At 34.2% G+C, this 19,962-nt stretch overlaps 1 protein-coding gene across 1 annotated transcript; it reads left to right on the forward strand.

The window, feature by feature from the left end:
* Window positions 1–9,844: 9,844 nt before the first annotated feature.
* On the forward strand, window positions 9,845–10,531 carry LOC145139897 (uncharacterized). Its single transcript, XM_079073566.1, has one exon. The coding sequence runs from the start codon at window positions 9,845–9,847 to the stop codon at window positions 10,529–10,531; it is 687 nt and encodes a 228-aa protein (XP_078929692.1).
* The last annotated feature ends 9,431 nt before the right edge of the window (window positions 10,532–19,962 follow it).

Consider the following 19,962-nt stretch of genomic DNA (forward strand, 5'->3'; position numbering starts at 1 on the left):
GACCACTTTCGGCAGTCTTCAGAAGTCCTTGAAGCTTACTGAGTGTGACTTCCTCCTTGTTCATGTGGTATGTCATACGAAATTGATCATAACACGAGGGCAAGGAGTGCAAAATGATATCAATTGCTAACTCCTCATGGAAGTTCACATTCAGTTTCATTAGACGGTCCACATACCTTTGCATTTTCTGCATGTGGCTCGTGATTTGTTCGCTATCCTTCATACGGGTAGTGATCATGGAGGAGATTATTTCATACCGCTCTTGACGAGCACTCTGATGGTACCTTTCCATCAGATCCTGATGCATCTCAAAAGGGTAATAGTCCTCATAGGACTTTTGGAGTTCAGCTGTCATGGTGGCCATCATGATGCATGCCACCTTGGTGGCATCTCTTTCATGTACCTGATACTCAACGACCTCCTCAGGAGTAGCAGTGGACTCATCAAGCTCCTTTAGCTCCTTGTCAAGGACATATTCCTTGTCCTCGTAACTAGTGACCATCCTGATGTTCCGGATCCAATCCATGAAGTTGGAACCATCAAAGATGACCCTCCCACAAAGGTTCATGAGGGAATAGGAGCCAGTAGGGTTAGAGCCCGGAGCATTGTTGTTGGAAGACATCTAAAAAGAAGAAAACAAGTTTAGATTAGATATATCGAATCCTTAATAATACACCCAAATGTAATATTAAGGCTAGGATCCAACACAATATATTATAACTTAGAAGAGGGATGCCGTAATCTAAGCTATAACATATTTGAAGGTAGGTGAATGACGATTCACCAATTTCCACCATGAAAACGAAATGAATTATTAGGTTTAATTGGTTTTGAAATTCCTAGATTCTTTTGAGATTCATTGAACTTTTCAATGGCATGTTTCAATCTCGATTGTGCCCTTCAAGTTTTGTGACTGGGATGCCGAGGATCACAAAACAAGGTGTGAATAACCATGCAAATTAACTTGGTACCCTTAATATTATCACCTAATCAATGTGCCGGTTAACCACACACGCTCCACCGATCTATGATAAACATTAAGTCACCCTTCGTGATCCTTACTAGTCCAAGTTAGTGTGCCGGTTAACCACACACGCTCCACCAACGACTTGGTAAGGTACAAAGTGTGAATTTCATGGGTTAGCACCATATTCACATTTTCCTAAAGTAACTAAGATTGGGAATTTATTAAAGGTTTAGTTACTTTATAATATTCATCATACTTTTAATGAGAATTTAAAGTCATTGTCCTACCCGTTCGGCTAACGACCCTCCACCGATCAAGGAAGCGGTGGGTGAGAATGGACACCCATTAAGTTGCCATTTTATAGGCAACAACCTTATACCGCCCTTATAGACCGGCTTCGTGAATGAGGCCTACTAACGGTAAAACGACTTAATCTTATACATATATATAATAATTAACCATTAATGTTATAAATAGTATAAGGGTTGAATTTTAACTTTTAAAACTCTAAGGGTTTGGAATTAAAGTATATTAAAGTGTGTGTAACTTTACAAATTCCAAAACTTGAGGACAAGTTTTGAAACTATTCAAAACTTTCCATTTCATAACTTATGAATTAAAGGTTCATAAAATGAAGACTCATCATTTTCATGTAACTTATGTGTTTTAAGTGTGCCTAAAAGAAAGTGACCTTTGGAAAGCCATAACTTGAGGACAAATTATGGACTCCATTAAAACACATAAATGATCAAGAATTATCAATAAACAATTTAGCAAATAATTCCTATGATCTAACAATAATTCATAAGAACATGAACATCATATCAAAAATTCCAAGAACATATGAACACATATTATCATGCAATTTTGATATAAGCCATTGTAAATGGATTAGCATAAACATTACACCATCTAAAACATGTTTTATTACACCAAAACAGTTTAGGGTAATGTTTCTAGTCCATTTCCAGCAGCAAAACTCGAAAATATGCATTCTGAGGCTCCTATTCGTCGAGTGCACGAACCTACTCGACGAGTAGGATGAATTTACTCATGGACTCGGCGAGTCTCCCCATGGACTCGGCGAGTTCATGCTGCAGAATGCAGAAAACTTGAGTTTTTCAACAAGTTTGTATCAAGTATCAAACAAAAAAGCCTAGTCTCTGATACCACTGTTGGGTTTTGAGCAAACTAACACTCCTAAGGTGTTCATGCAACCCTAGAAACCTTGGATCTATGTTTGTCTAAAATACATGCAAAATAATTTTCCAAGGTTCATCACCTATCTAGCATACATGGGGTACTTTTAAACATAAAAGATGTTAGAAGAATTACATACCTTTGTTAGTGAGTTGATTCCTTGAGAGTTTGAGAGCCAAGCACCAATAATGTGAATGCCTCAAATGGAAATCACAAATCACCACAAACTTGGAAAACTTATGAGAGAGTATCCAATCACTCTAGAAATTCGGCCACTCTTATGCACACACACATAGTGTCTTTTCAAGCACCATAAGCATCTTTATATAGTGTAGATGATTAGGGTTATGAACCATGCAAACCCTAATAACCCATGTCTTTTCCTATTCCAAGGATCCATGGGTTAAAAGCTCCATGGATCATCCATGGACTCCCATTTAAGCTTAGCCCATTCCCTAATGAGTGTTAGCCCACACTATATAAGTACAATAGCCCATTATTTAATTAGTCACCTTATGATCACTAAATTAATTCATAATTAATTTAAGATCAATACTAATTAAATAATACAATTTCATATTAATATATTATAACTTATAATATATTAGTAGGCCCTAAATATACTCTTCTCATAATGTTATCCATATAAATAGTTCGGGTGAAGTGTAACCCAAATGGACCATGCCGGGTCGGGTCAAGTATATACCAAATAAGTTATGGACTTAGACACCTTATCCAACACTGACATCCAAGCGCCATGGGTTACCCCCATGGTCTCCCATACAAATGCCACGGGCTACCCCTGAGGTTTTCGAAGCAAGTATCACAAAGACAACTAGCATTCCACATAACGAGTAATGGGTCGGCATCGGTGCCTTTGATCCATGGATATGGTGAGAAGACTCACCTCAATCTGCTCATAATCAAATAACTGCTCGGACCACTGAACCGGACAACCTCGAGCCAACTAACAATAAATATAATCTCAATCAATAATCAACTCGATAACCCAAAATCCGAGGCCCACTCCATAAACCAACTCCCTAAAAGGTAAAAGACCATTTTACCATTTTCTTACTTGTTCCATAATCAAGGCCCAACCTAAAATGCACAAAAAGCCCAAGATGGAAACCCAAGCCCAATATGGCCCAATTTCCTAATTGGGACTAAAAATTCTCATGAGACCAATACCAAGAAAGTCCTCAGCCTAACCATGGCCTAAAAACAAAAGTCCAATGGCCCAACAAGGCCCAAATCTTCAAAAGCCTAAAATGCAAACTAGGGAGTACGCCCCGCGTACTTGCCCTCGAAGCATACTGTACAAGTCCATAATGCACAAACTCAACATTATGCTGATCGTACTCTTCAGTACGCCCCACGTACTCCTCCAGCCACCTTTTCACTACAATAAGCCCTTAACCGGTTAAGACAAAGTTCCAAACTCTCAGATCTTATTCTATAAGACTACTTAACACGTAAAGTTTACAACTTTACGTGCTTGCATGGCAAAAAGGGACTCGAAAGCTCAATAAGGACTTAACAAAGGTCTTAATGCTTGCATGGACCAAAATACACCATAAAGCTTGCATTTTTATGAACCTTGGGACTGAATGGAGCTAATATCTAGCACTCATTGCTTCTAGAGTAGATCAAAAACCCATCTTTATCACAAAAGACTCCAAAATGCACAAAATACTTCATGAACTAGATCTAACATATAATATCATCAAGATAGAATTTTATACCTCCAAAATGTAGATCAAGATGCAACAACCTTGGATCCAAAAGCTTCAAGCAATCCCACACTTCTCCAAGAAGTTCCTTCTTCTTCTATGAACACCAAAAAGCAGGAAATACCGCTAAAAGTTAAAAAACCACTCAAATGGGGGTTAGGGTTTTGATTCTAGGGTTTAGGTGGATGCAGGCTGAAGATATGAGGGTTAGGTGATGAGATAAGGAGCTTAAATAGGGTCCAAGACCCTAAAATAGGGTTTGGGTCTGACTGGAGTACGCCATGCGTACTCCAAAGAACATTCATGACCAAACTGCTTAGTACGCCCAACGTATACCATGGTACGCCCCGCGTACTGCCTTAGCACTAGTACGCCATGCGTACATATCTGTACGCCTCGCGTACTTGCTTTAACCCTAAAACCATGAATCTTCCGAAGGCCATAACTTCTTCGTTGTAAGTCCGTTTCTGACGATCCTTATATCCACGAAGAGGTAGCGAGAAGCTCTAGACTTCTATCGACTCATACTTTCCTTAAAACTCCCCAATCAAAAATCCAATTTTCCCTAAAAGCCCGAACTAACACTTTACTGAAATACCCATTGGCTCCAAAACACAAACCGAACTCCCGGATCATCCAAATTACATTACCCACACCCAAATGGGTATAAATCTCTTTTCCTCAAAGGCCCTAAGTCTGATGATACTCGGTCTTCGGGTCACCACCCCGTATTAGGAAACGATTCGGAACAGGGTGTTACAATTAGGAACGGAAATAAATTCTTTGGTAGAAATGTTGAGTAGAAAAATAAAAGGCAGAAGAACCATGAGTGGACACGTGGCAAAATATAGGTTCAGAAGATGACATGTGGCATGTTTAGGATGTGTTTATTAGAAGAGGTAGATTAAATGAGATACCTAATCTTCAATATATTATGAAGATTATAAACACTGAATTGTTCACTTTTTTATAATAATGTATTTTATGTTTTTCAGTTTTTAAAGCAGAGTGTTTTTTATTTTTATCTCATTTTCGACCATTATGATCAACTAATATTAACTATTAACCATAATCATTAACCGAAAAAAACCGTTAACCAAATCCATTTATAATGGTTATGGTTCGATTTTAGCTAAAAACTCAACCAAATCGCCCCATATACACCCCTAACCGGTCTAACGGGTACAAGAACCGGAAAACCCGGACTTGGACCGGTTTTAACTGGTCCGGTCCAAGGTCCACCAATTTCTGTCAAACCGGTCTAGTCCAACTGTTCACCCCTAGTTGCTTATATATAAAAAATTATTTGGATAAGTCTAGGACCAACGAATTCATGGTTTCATGGATAGAAACGTCTGGTTAGGAGGACATTTGAAACTACTTTTATCTCTTGAAAATTTTAGGTTGGGCATTTCATTAATTTTGTCAAAGTAAGAAGGTTGATTTGTAAATTTCAAAAACTTGATTATCATCCAAAAAATACGACGAAATGTTCTTGCTCCATTTCTCCCTAGTGGATTTCCTTATCATTATTTTATGGTTCATTTCATGTGTTAACGTGATACTTGTTTATTTGGTAGAGGTTTTGTCTATTTGATTAGAGGTCTCGGATTTTAATTTTGATATCGGAGAATTCTACTGACTTAGGAATACTAATTCCTAACAACTAAGTAGACATTCTATTATTAAAAAAACTTCACATTTCTTGTCTATTTAAATGATGAAACTAATATATGCCATAATGATGCTGTTTATTTTGGGTTAAATGTTGCACCAAGAAAACCTTTCAATTTGTGATATTTTGTTTATTCATTTTGTTATTTTTTATTTGATATTTAATATATGTTTTCTACACTTTCTCTCCAATTGATTAAATTATTAACCAAAAGACATTTGGTCTAACGGTAAGGAGTAATCCTCTCAAATGAGAGGTCATAAGTTCAAGTCTCTTAAGAGACATATGTGGTATTTAGGAGTATGTTTAGATAGTTTGCCGTTTAAAAAAAAAAGATTAAACTATTGGCTAGTGTGTCTTATTGATATGTTGAATTTGAAATAAACAAAAAATTATTACTCTTAACTTTTTTACTCTATTATAAATATTTCTCGCTAAACATAACTGTTTAACATTGTTGCTTAATTTTTGAAAAAAGTACATTAAAAGTTGCATAGGAAATTGTTTACGATAGTTGTGGTTATTTTAGTGAATAGTTGTATATAATAACATATTTCGTTATAAATTTATAAGATTTAACTTGTATCATACAATACTTTCTAATTATTATTCTAAACGATTTATACGTATATTATGTCAAACATCATACTTAAATTGTCATTTTGAAAAGTATAGAACCACGAATATGGGTTATCCGATTCACACTTACAAAGGGAACCCAACTTTTTACAAGTTTATGCCATTTGTTCACCTTTAGTCTTCCCATTTTCAACTCTTTATTTTGTTTTAGAATAAACTGATTTGATGGGTAAGACTTAGAAATTTGTTGTAAGACTTAATTAAGGGTTGGGTTTACAACCTTATTTTGGCTATTTATGTAGTGTAATTTGTTTTCTTAAGACTTAGAAACTTGTGTTATACATCTAACATGCAAGTTTTATGTGTTTGTAACTTTTTAGGGGTCAAGCTCATTGACTAGAATAAAGTTTGCTTGAATCATGCACAAGAGATATGTATGTATTGCATGGATTTGTTTGTCCAAATATTTCAGAAACCAATATCTTAATTCAAATATTGTAGTTGTTTAAGAGAAAAGTACATGTTACGTTATCTACTTTCGATGCTTTTGGAGAATCGTGTGTTGTGGTTTTAATTATGATATATAATAATAATAATAATATTGATGTTAACTTCTCAAACATCAAAATGAAATTGTCTTTGAGAGTTCGTAAACAAGAATATATGGATTGTTCGATTCACTATTCACACTTGACACTTCCGACAATAACACAACTTTATAATTTATGTTTTTCCTTTTTAAATATAAATTTATTTTTGGATTAATGTCATAAAAACCCTAAGTTTTCAAAAAATAATTAGTTTACCCTTTACCATCTTTTGGGTTCACTAAAGCTAGGACTTTGCACAAAATTTCATTTTTTCCCTTTTAGCAGGTTATCGGTTATCCGGTTACCAACATGTTGTTTACTATTGGCTTGAAAACTTAAAGGTAAAACCAAATATTTTTAAGAAACTTCAAGGCTTTTGTGACATTAGTCCAAAAACATATAAAAACGTTTTTATACATATTTAAATGTAAAAAACCATATCTTTATATACTTAAATGTATTTAAAAGTATTTATCATATATTTAGATTTACAATACGTATAAAACGTTATTATATGAATTTAAACATATAAAACCGTATCTTTTCATATTAAAATATATTTTTAAAAATATGAATATGTTTTAAATGTATAAAATACTTATAGATAAATTTAACTGCATAAAGTACACTTTTTATACATTTTAAATATATTTATAGCTTTAAAAATAGGTTTTTATACCTTTATATATATAATTATATATATATATATATATATATAAAAGTATTTTTATACGTAATTGTGTATATATAAATATGTTTAAACTTTAAATATGTTTTTACGCGTATAAAAATGTTTTTATATATTTTTATACGTATAAATACGTATTAAATTTTTTTTATACATATTTAAATTTACTTATAAATATTTTTTACATTTAAAATGTATTTATATCTTTAAAAGTATGTTTTTATATGTATATATATATATATATATATATATATAAAATGTTGAAATACATATAAAAATGTTTTTATATATTTCTAGACGTATTTATACAAATACAATATATATTTTTTATATAGAAGGTAAAAACCAAAAATGCATGTCGTTGTATTGGTAGGGGAGTTGGCTTCCTCTAGTAGTGGCCGTGTGATTTCGAGCCTTCGGGCTCACATACTTCTCCCTAAATACATTTAAAGGAAACACATCAACGTTAGTTCAATGAGCGCCTATATGATATTTAAATTATTATAATAATTTTTTATACATATTGTAATCATATAAATATGATAAATATTTTAAAATACATTTAAATGTATATAAAAAATATATGCGTTTAAGTACATATAAAAATAATTTTATATATTTTTGGACTAATATCATAAAATCCCTAAAGTTTTTAAAAAAATATTCAATTTTTACCCTTATGTTTTCAAGCCACGTATCGATGATCTATTGGTAACCGGATAACCGGATAACTTGTTAAAAGGAGAAACTTATCGAATAAATAAATTGATATTTTCTTATTATGGTTTATATCTATAACACTTTCAATATGAACTAAGATTTTACATGTCGCGCATTACGACGGCATTAACGGATTTAAAAAGAGAAACTTATTTAATAGCAATTGAAACTTAGGAGGACTTAAGTTGCCAAATTATAAAAGTCAGAGACCAAATTTATATATAGAAACTTAAGAAGACTTAAGGTGCCAAAGAACAAAAGTCATGGACCAAAGTCATGTAAGCAAAATGCTTAAAAATAAGCACAAAAATATTTAAAAAAAATTACATTGAAACGTAGACAAAATCGAAGCATGAAAATGTAAAAAAAAAAAAAAAAAGTTACGTTGAAACATAAACAAACTTATATTTATACCTACACATACGAAGAAAAAGCAAGTAGTTTTTTTTAATTAATGGATGGAATTTCTAAAAATAAACACATAATAATTTTTTTATAACAAACAAATTATACAAAGTTTAAAGCCGAGTGATAAAAATTGACATTTCACAAAGTCGATGGGTAGTAAATGTAGAAGAATCAGATTAAATATATACATTAAAGGGATAAACACGAAAGTTTTTAAAAACGGAATGGTGAAAATGACATTTTAGAAAGTTCAAAATTGAAATGTAAAAACAATATTTTAAAAATTAGAGGGGGGAAATGTAATGGATGAAAGTGACATTTTAAAAAGTTTAAAATTAAAGAGTAAAAATGAAATTTTAAAAAATAAAAAGGTTCAAAATGCTATTTTATTGAAAAGAATGTGAAAAAATATAGGTAGACAAGGCTAGTGGATAACTCTACGGACTTTGGGTTTTAGAATATATATATATATATATATATATATATATATATATATCATAATTTAGTGGTTTGGGCTAGCCATCAATATGTATAGATCATGTTAGGGTTTGGTCATGTGTTTGGTGTTTGCGGCCAGTTAGTTCACGGTTGTAAGGTGTTTACGGACATGAATCCGTTTGCGGTTGGTCGTGTCCTATATATAGTGTCAGAATGTGTCAGAGTAAGACGTTGGCTAGAGTGACGTATGTGTGTGTTCTTCAAGGTGTACATGACTTTTGCGGTTATAAACGTGTGCATTGCTTGAGTAATTCCTTCTTGTACTCCATTCTTGTTATTGTTTGATTATTCATTGTTTGATCACTGGTTTGGTTCCTGGATTTGGGACTTTACAATTGGTATCAGAGCCAATCCGATGTCAAACTTGCTCAAGTTTGTGTTTACGGCTGGATTCTTCTCTTCATTTCTGTGGTTGATTCGTGTTTGATTGCTGGATATCTGCATTTGTTCAAGTATTCAAGGCTAAAAGGATCAGATTTTGCTCGAAAACTGTTGTTTTTAGTGTTTACGGTTCATTCTATTGAAGTGATTACGGTCGTGAACAAGATATACGGTCGTGAACCATTCATCCCATTTGACCGTGTTCATCTCGTGACCGTGATCCATTCATTGACCGTGTTCAACTCTTGGACTGTGAATTAACTTGTGTGTACGGCCGTGATCAAGTGTACAGCCGTGAACACTATATGGCCATGAACTCATTTGGTCATTGAATTCTTTCCGTTTGCTATTGTACTTTCCTTGTTAGTTTGTTTGTTTAATCAATTCAGAAAAACCAAAAACAAAATGGGTTCACAAAACTCAATAGTTCATCAAGAATTGGACGCTATCATGGGAACCTCTACTCGAATTCCTCGCTTACTGTCTGCTGAAGGTTTCCCGGAATGGAAATACCGCATGGAAAAGTATATCAAAATGAAAGAATTCAAAATCTGGAGAAGCATCTTGAAAGGACCTGTCCGGATCACCACAACACTCGAGAATGGAGAAGTCATTGACAAGGAAATTGATAACTACACCGAAGAAGACTTTGAAAAGGTTGAACAGCAAGAGAAAGCACTGGCTACACTCACAATGGCCCTATCCCCAGAGATTGCACAGGGTTTCAGAGAATACACTTCAACAAAAGCTTTGTGGGAAGCACTGATTGAGGTATACGAAGGAAACGAGGATATGAAGCATAGTCTTCAGGACATGCTTAGGCAGAAGTTTAATTTGTTCAACCAAATTCTTGGAGAGTCACTCGAAGCTCAATTGCAAAGGTTCATCACTCTTACTACAAAGATGAGTTCTGCCGGAATTTTGGTTACAAGATCTGAAATCAACAAGAAGCTGTTGAATTCTCTCCCAAAATCTTGGGATATGAATGTCTTAGTCATCAAAAAGACCAAGGATCTCAATCTTCTAAGTCTAGCAGAAACAATGGCAATCATCAAGGCATGTGATCTTCATGACAAACATGTTGGGTTTTGAGCATTCTAACACTCCTATGGTGTACATGCAACCCTATAAACCTTGGATCTATGTTTTCTCTATTATACATGCAAATATTAACTATTCCAAGGTTTCATCCTAACTAGCATATTATGAAGCACCTATACTACAAAGTTCTAGTTAGATGACATACCTTTTGATGTAGCTTGATGTCTTCAAGCTTTAAGAGCTTATCCCTAATAGTGTGGAAGCCTCAAATGGAATCACAAATCACCAAAACACCTTGGAAGAACTTGAGAGAATATGTATGCACACTAAAATCAGCCCACTCTTATTTTCACACACTTGTTCCAATTTTGTGAGCCAAGGACCCCTTTATATATTATGGAGGATTAGGGTTACATCCATGTAAACCCTAATACCCATGACCTTTCATTTACATAGGATCCATGGGTTAAAAGCTCCATGGACCATCCATGAAAGCTTAGCCCAACCTAAATGAACTTGGCCCATTCCATATATATAAGAGTCCATATTTAATTAGTTCTTTTTGATCACTTAATTAATTCTAAATTAATTTTTGATCAATACTAATTAAATAATATGATTCCATATTAATATATTAGAACTTATAATATATTAATATAAATCATAAATATACTATTCTCAAAAGACTATCCATATAAATTGTGTCGGTGAAGTGCAACCCAAATGGACCATGCCGGGTCGGGTCAAGTACATACCAAATATAGTTATGGACTTAGACATTAATCCAACAGTCTCCCACTTGGATAAGTCTAAAACTATTATTGAGTATGACTTCAAAACCTAACTGGCAATCGTAGCTCTTAAAGCCGTTGTCGAACTCTGACCTTGTCAATGACTTGTCCATTAGATAAGGGATCATATATTCCTCCATTCTAGATATCATATGGACTGAGACATGGATTATAATCATTCTCTCTGTCCATTTGTTGTTTCCCGATTTTCGATTTATGATGACTGACTGATTGAACAAATCAAATCAGTCCTGGCTTGGCCAAGCATTCACATGTGTCATCACTAAATCATCGAGGGGCCCACATATATCGCTTTTATCCCGAAGGTAAAAGGAATGGATAAACTTCGACTCATATGGCTTGTTCTACTACTTGTTGAATCATACACAAAGGCACGTTTTATAACATCGAGTTACCAAATGTGTTTTCGTGCAATCAATGTATAACCAACTCATAGTAACAACTCATATCTCTAGGTTTGAAGAATATAAGATATTATCGTCTCATGATCACTCGTGATAAAATCCATGAAGTGATTCAAATGAGCGCGAGTTGAATCCAATACTCAGAACTTATGAGCACTCATGAGTGTTGTAGCACCACTTTGTCCACCAACTTAGACCTCTACAAACCAACCCATGACAGTCTTGATTCATATCTACTTCCAACATATGACCGACTGTGGATGGTTTGAATAACTTAATCATTCAGGAAGAGCGACTTAGTTATTCTGGAAGTCAAAACATGCAAAGTGAAACACAAGAATAAATGAATCAAATATGGTATCAAACCATATGAATATAAATAAACACTTTTATTTATCACCATACTGATTACTCATTATTCATTGTTTCGGTTTTATCAACTTTATACTTGAATTAAAAACACTAGTTGTCCCATGCTCCAAGCATGTACACTATGTTTTTCTTAAACAATAGCTTTTCCATACACCAAGTATGCACTCTATGTTTGTCTATGATCCTTACTTTGTGAAATAAACCAATTGAAAATAATTTCAATGATTCTAATTTCACACTCCCAAATCCTTATCGAAAAATATGAGAATTTCAAATTCCTATCATTTATCGAAATCTGTTTAGATTTTAAACTTATATGCACTGACCCTCCTGTAATGAATATGTACAAAGTCACAAAGACTTGTCAACAGTCATTATAAGGTATTCCAATGGAGATCAACTCCATGGAAACTAAGTCTCATATTCAAAGTACATTGCTTTGGACATGCTTCTTGCATTAAGTTTTCTAATCTTACACAGATAACTTCCACCTATGGAGACAACTCCATATTCTTATTTTGACTATCACTTCTGAATAAGAGATGCCTCTTTTCAGAATATGTCAATATGGTCCTTCCAATATTAACAGTATACTTCCAACTGTCCTTGAGCAACCAATCTTTGGTAAACCTTAGATTGTCCTCGACAATTGCTTAATCACTTTAGTCATATCCAATTCTAGACATTGTTCCCCTTAATTCCCCAAGGCATTTGGAAAATTCAGAAAGGATAAATATTATAGCACATGTAATCGATCTTGTACCCAAAGTAAATGAGACACGATTCATGATGTTTCACATAAAGACATGGTTCTAGACCAGTCTTTTGCCATAATAATTTTTTGTTTGCCATATTCTCAAAATTTGACTATGAAAAGGGATGCCATAATCATAATCAAATTTTGAGAACGCAATATATAGAATTTTCTTAAGTTGAACCAATCCAACATGAAATTCATATATATTCTTGACTAAAGGTGATTAAAATCTCAATATAAGCCTTTAGAACTGAAATGAAGTATATCCTCTCCCTTAATTATAGCAAAACAACTTTTTCAACCCCTGCAACTTCACGAATTGAAACTTTTGTTTTCTATAATTAACATTGCTAACTTGCAACACTAACAATAATTATCATGCTTCCACTAACATGATGATGATTAGCATAACACTTATGCTCCCACTAGCTTTGACACATAGTCAGAAATCAGCTGGACTTCTAGAAGTCAATACTTTACTGACTTTTTTACCAAAGTTCAGATTTCTGAGACGAGATTGCCTTGATAAGACTTTATCAAAATCATACACCTTTCCTTAGATAGCATGCATGTGTGTCTAAACAATTTCAGAACTATGAAAAGGGATGCCGTAATCATAGTCTTAATTGTTTAGACCTTTGCCATTTGTTATAAGTCAATGTTAGTGTGCCGGTTAACCACGCACACTCCACTAACGACTTTGAGAATGCAAAGATCACAATTGCTATCTACTTAAAATCTACTTAGTGAAAGCGTTTCCTCACCATCATTTTCATGAATCGGAGAGAAACCTTATGACGCTTAGATTTTTATGGTGTAAGTGTTCCTATCAATGTGAATTTGTCATAACCTTAATCACAAGAATATGTCAACTCAATAGGTTACAAACCTCAAGTTGTGTGCTAGTGATTAACAATAGGTTTACTCTTGATTAGTTCTTGAAACTATTCAAGATCTTTAAGACTCCCACTGTCCTCTTGACATATAAGATTCTTTTTGTCAAGAACCATTCCTTGACAAAACAAATATTCAAGACTTAGTGTGGATTCTTATCAAGTTAAACACTTCTCACAATTGGTCTTAGTTGGTCTTTGTCTTATCCAAAACATCACAACTTACCAATTTCAAATATACTAGAGTAAGAAAACATTTTACTCCACATTTGACAAGTGTTTTAAACCTTTCTTAAGATTATGTCACTCAAGTTACAATCTTAGAGTATGAATCTAAGATTTGATTTTGGAACGAAGTACGATTTATCTTTTGATTTAACCATTTCAACAATTCATGATTCATCTCCTTAGTCAAACAAATGCACTAAGGTGTCCTTAGAGAATCAATTGTGATATGGTTTCATTATCATTAAGATGATCATAAAACATGATACTTAAAGTGCTCTCCCATCTTTTCAGATTTGAGACACTTTTATCCTTTTGCCAAATTTGATTCTTCTCATTCGCTCTGCCATACATTGAAACTTTTCCAATGTCTCAGAATTATACTTAAGCTTATAAGTATAACCATATTTACTAAACTTTAGTAAATCATGACGAATAGTCTTATTGATCTTTTGTGGTGTACTTTAACTAGTGCACAAGAATGTGTACTTGATCCCTTAGTCCTACACTATGTGAACAAGGACTTAGTCTTAAGTTCCCAAAGATGAAAATTCTCATTCATCACACAATACAACTTGCATGATTTCAAGTTTCTATCCAACTGAAACTTGGGTGATGAGAATCTTTCCTTATTTGGTAAATTATGACACTACCACAAATGAAGGAATCAAATCCATTTTCCAATATTGCTATCAATGGAAACATGTAAACAATAATTTTTCACAAATGCCATTGTAAGGATACTTAAAATAAATAAATCAAAACTGTTTTTTATTTATTTTAAAACTTGAGGAAAAAATTATCCTTACAATGCAAATGCATATGAAAAACTTGTTGTTATCTATTCCTAAGTAATATATCATAACTCTTAAGCAACTGCTCAAAATTCTGATCACCGAACCATGCGATCGAAATCCATCTTCGCGACCAGAATCAGCATATACTTCCTTTAAGCTTCTTTTCTTCGATTCTTAAAACTTCAACATGTGACCCAGTCACATCATGTAATAAGAATCTCCAAATAGGAACCTAATAGAGATAGATAGTGGACTTACCTGAAGCAGAGTCAAAAAAAAAAATTTACTAGACCTTCTCTCAGATCTTTCAGGTAGTTAAGGCAGCTTCGCAACCAATGCCCCTTCCTTTGGCAACAGAAACATATGGACCCTTTGGAAATGGCACACAGGACTATCTCAGACTTAGCCTTTCTCTTTACCATTTGGTCAACCGAGTTGACTATGGCCGATCCCTTTCCATTGAGAAGAGAAAGTTGTTTCTAGATTTCCAATGTTACCATTGTCAATGTCCATGGAAGTTTGGGAAGTCGATCTTCCAACCAAATTTGCTTTACCGGTATTCCAAATCATTTCTGATTCAGCAGCACCAAGCAAATAGGTAAGATCATTAAGGGTCTTGTCATAGTCTGTTTCATAGTGGTCCTAAAGGAACTCACTATGTGACTTATAAAGTGATTCAACATCCAACTTTCTTAAGACTTTGACACCCAACTCTCCCGGCTTGTCAATATGTGACTTCATCTCCAAGATGTGATCGCACATAGACCTTGCTTGCCAATAGGGCTTGAGTGACCTTGAACTTGTAGGTTAGGGAGAATAATTGGAGGAGGTGGAGGAAGAGAAGTATGACTTCCATGAGCCAAACTCGGGAAGTCATATTCATTAGGAAAGCTTGGTTTCGGAAGATCATTGTTGTCTAAACCAGACATCAACAATGGGAGAAATTCACGTAAAGTTGATTTAAGTCCTTAATATAACACCCAATATGATATATTAAGGCTAGGACCCAACAAACTATTTTATAACTTGGAAGAGGGATGCCGTAATCCAAGCTATAAAATATTTGAAGGTAGGTGAATGACGATTCACCAATTTCCACCAAGATAAACGAAATGTATTATTAGGTTTTAATTGGTTTTGAAACTCCTAGATTCTTTTGAGATTCATTGAACTTTTCAATGGCATGTTTCAATCTCGAGTGTGCCCTTCAGGTTTTGTGACTGGGATGTCGAGGATCACAAAACAAGGTGTGAAGTAACCATGCAAATATACTTGGTACCCTTAATATTTACCCCTCAATCGATGTGCCGGTTAACCACACACGCTCCAACGATACTATGATAAACATTAAGTTACCCTTTGCCTACCTTGTTAACTCCAGGTTAGTGTGCCGGTTAACCACACACGCTCCACTAACAGCTTAAACAAAGTGCAAAGTGTAATTTCATGGATTAGCACCTTATTCACATTTTCCTAAGTAACTAAGATTGAGAATTTATAAAAAGTTTAGTTACTTAGTATTTATCATTAATACTTTTAATGAAGGGAGAATTATAGTCCTTGTCCTACCTGTTCGGCTAACGACCCTCCACCAGTCAAGGAAGCGGTGGGTGAGAGTGGACACCCATTAAACTGCCATTTTATAGGCAGTAACCTTATACCCCCCTTATAGACCGGCTTCGTGAATGAGGCCTACTAATGGTAAGACGACTTGCTCTTATACATATATATAAATATTATTAACTTATAATATTATAAAGTATAAGGGTTGAATTTTAACTTTTAAAATTCTAAGGGCTTAACTTGGAATTAAAGTATTCATGGGAAAACTTTACAAAATCCAAAACTTGAGGGCAAGTTTTTGAAACTATTAAAATTTTTTCATTTCATAACTTATGAGTTTAATGGTTCATTAAAATGAAGACTCTTCGTTTTTTATGTAACCTCTTATTCTTTAATAACACTTTTAAAGAAGTGACTCTTAAACATCCATAACTTGAGGACAAGTTATGGAGTCATAATACTATTTAATGAAAAAGTCTCTTCATTTTTTTTATGTAACCTATGACACTTTTATGAGTTTTAAGATTCATAAATGTGACCTTTTATGTAACTTGAGGACAAGTTACAAAAACACATTTTATGAACTACCTCTAGATTAATTAGGATTGAAAACAACTAAAACACAAAATTTTTTTCATTAATCTAAACTAACTCATAAATCAAGGAAACACAAAAAAAATAACTTTTGGATTCCATAACTTATGGAGTTTAATGTTTTGTTTTATGATGAAACTTTTCATGTTCCATAACTTAAGAACACGTTATGGAATTCTTTAAAACATTAAGACCAAGTTTTGTAACTCCATAAAAAATTTTGAATCAATTTTTTTTAAACCTTTTCATATCCATAACTTATGGAGGTTTCAAAAAACTCTTTAGATCAAACTTTTAAAACTAATAAAATAATCATATCATTTTATCTTTTACTAAATTTGACCTAATTCAACTCATATAGCAAATGATTCAAATTTTACAAATAATTAGTTTTTCACAAAAACAAGTAATTATCTTAAAATTTGACAAACGTCATGTTTTTTTTTCCTTTTTTTTTCAACTTGAAAATAAAACATTTGCATCAATATAACAGAAAACAACCCATGGCTCTGATACCACTGTTGGGTTTTGAGCATTCTAACACTCTTATGGTGTACATGCAACCCTATAAACCTTGGATCTATGTTTTCTCTATTATACATGCAAATATTAACTATTCCAAGGTTTCATCCTAACTAGCATATTATGAAGCACCTATACTACAAAGTTCTAGTTAGATGACATACCTTTTGATGTAGCTTGATGTCTTCAAGCTTTAAGAGCTTATCCCTAATAGTGTGGAAGCCTCAAATGGAATCACAAATCACCAAAACACCTTGGAAGAACTTGAGAGAATATGTATGCACACTAAAATCGGCCCACTCTTATTTTCACACACTTGTTCCAATTTTGTGAGACAAGGATCCCTTTATATATTATGGAGGATTAGGGTTACATCCATGTAAACCCTAATACCCATGACCTTTCATTTACATAGGATCCATGGGTTAAAAGCTCCATGGACCATCCATGAAAGCTTAGCCCAACCTAAATGAACTTGGCCCATTCCATATATATAAGAGTCCATATTTAATTAGTTCTTTTTGATCACTTAATTAATTCTAAATTAATTTTTGATCAATACTAATTAAATAATATGATTCCATATTAATATATTAGAACTTATAATATATTAATATAAATCATAAATATACTATTCTCAAAAGACTATCCATATAAATTGTGCCGGTGAAGTGCAACCCAAATGGACCATGCCGGGTCGGGTCAAGTACATACCAAATATAGTTATGGACTTAGACATTAATCCAACAGTCTCCCACTTGGATAAGTCTAAAACTATTATTGAGTATGACTTCAAAACCTAACTGGCAATCGTAGCTCTTAAAGCCGCTGTCGAACTCTGACCTTGTCAATGACTTGTCCATTAGATAAGGGATCATATATTCCTTCATTCTAGATATCATATGGACTGAGACATGGATTATAATCATTTTCTCTGTCCATTTGTTGTTTCCCGATTTTCGATTTATGATGACTGACTGATTGAACAAATCAAATCAGTCCTGGCTTGGCCAAGCATTCACATGTGTCATCACTAAATCATCGAGGGGCCCACAGATATCGCTTTTATCCCGAAGGTAAAAGGAATGGATAAACTTCGACTCATATGGCTTGTTCTACTACTTGTTGAATCATACACAAAGGCACGTTTTATAACATCGAGTTACCAAATGCGTTTTCATGCAATCAATGTATAACCAACTCATAGTAACAACTCATATCTCTAGGTTTGAAGAATATAAGATATTATCGTCTCATGATCACTCGTGATAAAATCCATGAAGTGATTCAAATGAGCGCGGGTTGAATCCAATAAAAGCACGAAAACAGAAAAAGCCGGTACCAGTTTTCATGATAAAAACACAAATATGTTTTAACTGTGGAACTGCCGGGCACATTGCTCGCAATTGTCCTAATAGGGAATTTGTACATTTATCTACACCAAGAAGAGAAAATGAGTCTCGAGGAAGGTCTCTAACGAGAAAGTCCTCGAGATCTCATCTTCGAGATGATGATTGGAATGTTCATAAGGACAAGAAAAGGGCTGATCTTAAAAAGAATAAACATGTTTTTGATCAAAAAGGCACAAGTGTTTTGACAAGATCGAATGCGGCTAAGCCAAGATCGATTTCGTCAAAGGCAGCGTCTGGATCTTCGACTCATCCTAGCCGAAAATCTAAACGCTCAAAACAAATGAAAAATAATTCAAAATCACCTGTGAATATTTCAAAACCTAATTACCAGTGGGTGCCCAAATCTAGAATTGTCCAATCATCCTCATCTTCTGAGTGTGCATCTGATAGTAAAATAAATTCAAAAAATCAAAAAGAAAAATCTGTGAATGTCAAGGGTAAACCCAGTGTTGTAATGACCTGGGTCCCGAAATCTCATTAATCCCGCGCATTATGCAGGAACAGCTGCGGAGGAATGTCGTCAGACCCTGGTATGTCGACAGCGGTTGTTCCAGGCATATGACCGGAGACATCGCTCAATTGCACGACATTCAAACATTTAATGGGGGATATGTCTCCTTCGCGGGAGGAGATGGAGGAAAGATCACGCAGAGAGGAACCGTTACCAATGGAGTGCTGAGCTTTGAAAACGTCAACTATGCTCCTGAGTTAAAGCATAGCTTGTTGAGCGTTTCTCAAATCTGTGACAAGGGTTATTCTACTCACTTTACTGATAAAGAATGTCTGATTTTGAAGTCGGGCATCGTCATACCTGAAGAATGGATCCTAGTAAAGTCAAAAAGAGACGGGAACGCTTACATCATAGACATGAATCATAGTCTTCCGGAACAAGTCACTTGCCTCTTCTCCAAAGTCTCCGAGCACAATGCTATGCTATGGCACCGTCGGCTCGGACATGCGGACACAAAGAACCTGAATCGTCTTGCAAAGAACGAGATCGTACGTGGACTCCCAGTCAAAGACTTCATTACATTTTAAAAATGTGTGGCTTGCGCTCAAGGCAAACATCACCGGAAGCCACACCTGCCAAAGCAAATCAATTCGATCAGCAAAGTTCTCCAATTGTTGCAC

Source organism: Lactuca virosa, chromosome 9 (genome assembly GCF_052849685.1).
Source record: "Lactuca virosa cultivar CGN04683 chromosome 9, Lactuca_virosa_CGN04683_v6, whole genome shotgun sequence".
NCBI classification, from domain to species: domain Eukaryota; kingdom Viridiplantae; phylum Streptophyta; class Magnoliopsida; order Asterales; family Asteraceae; genus Lactuca; species Lactuca virosa.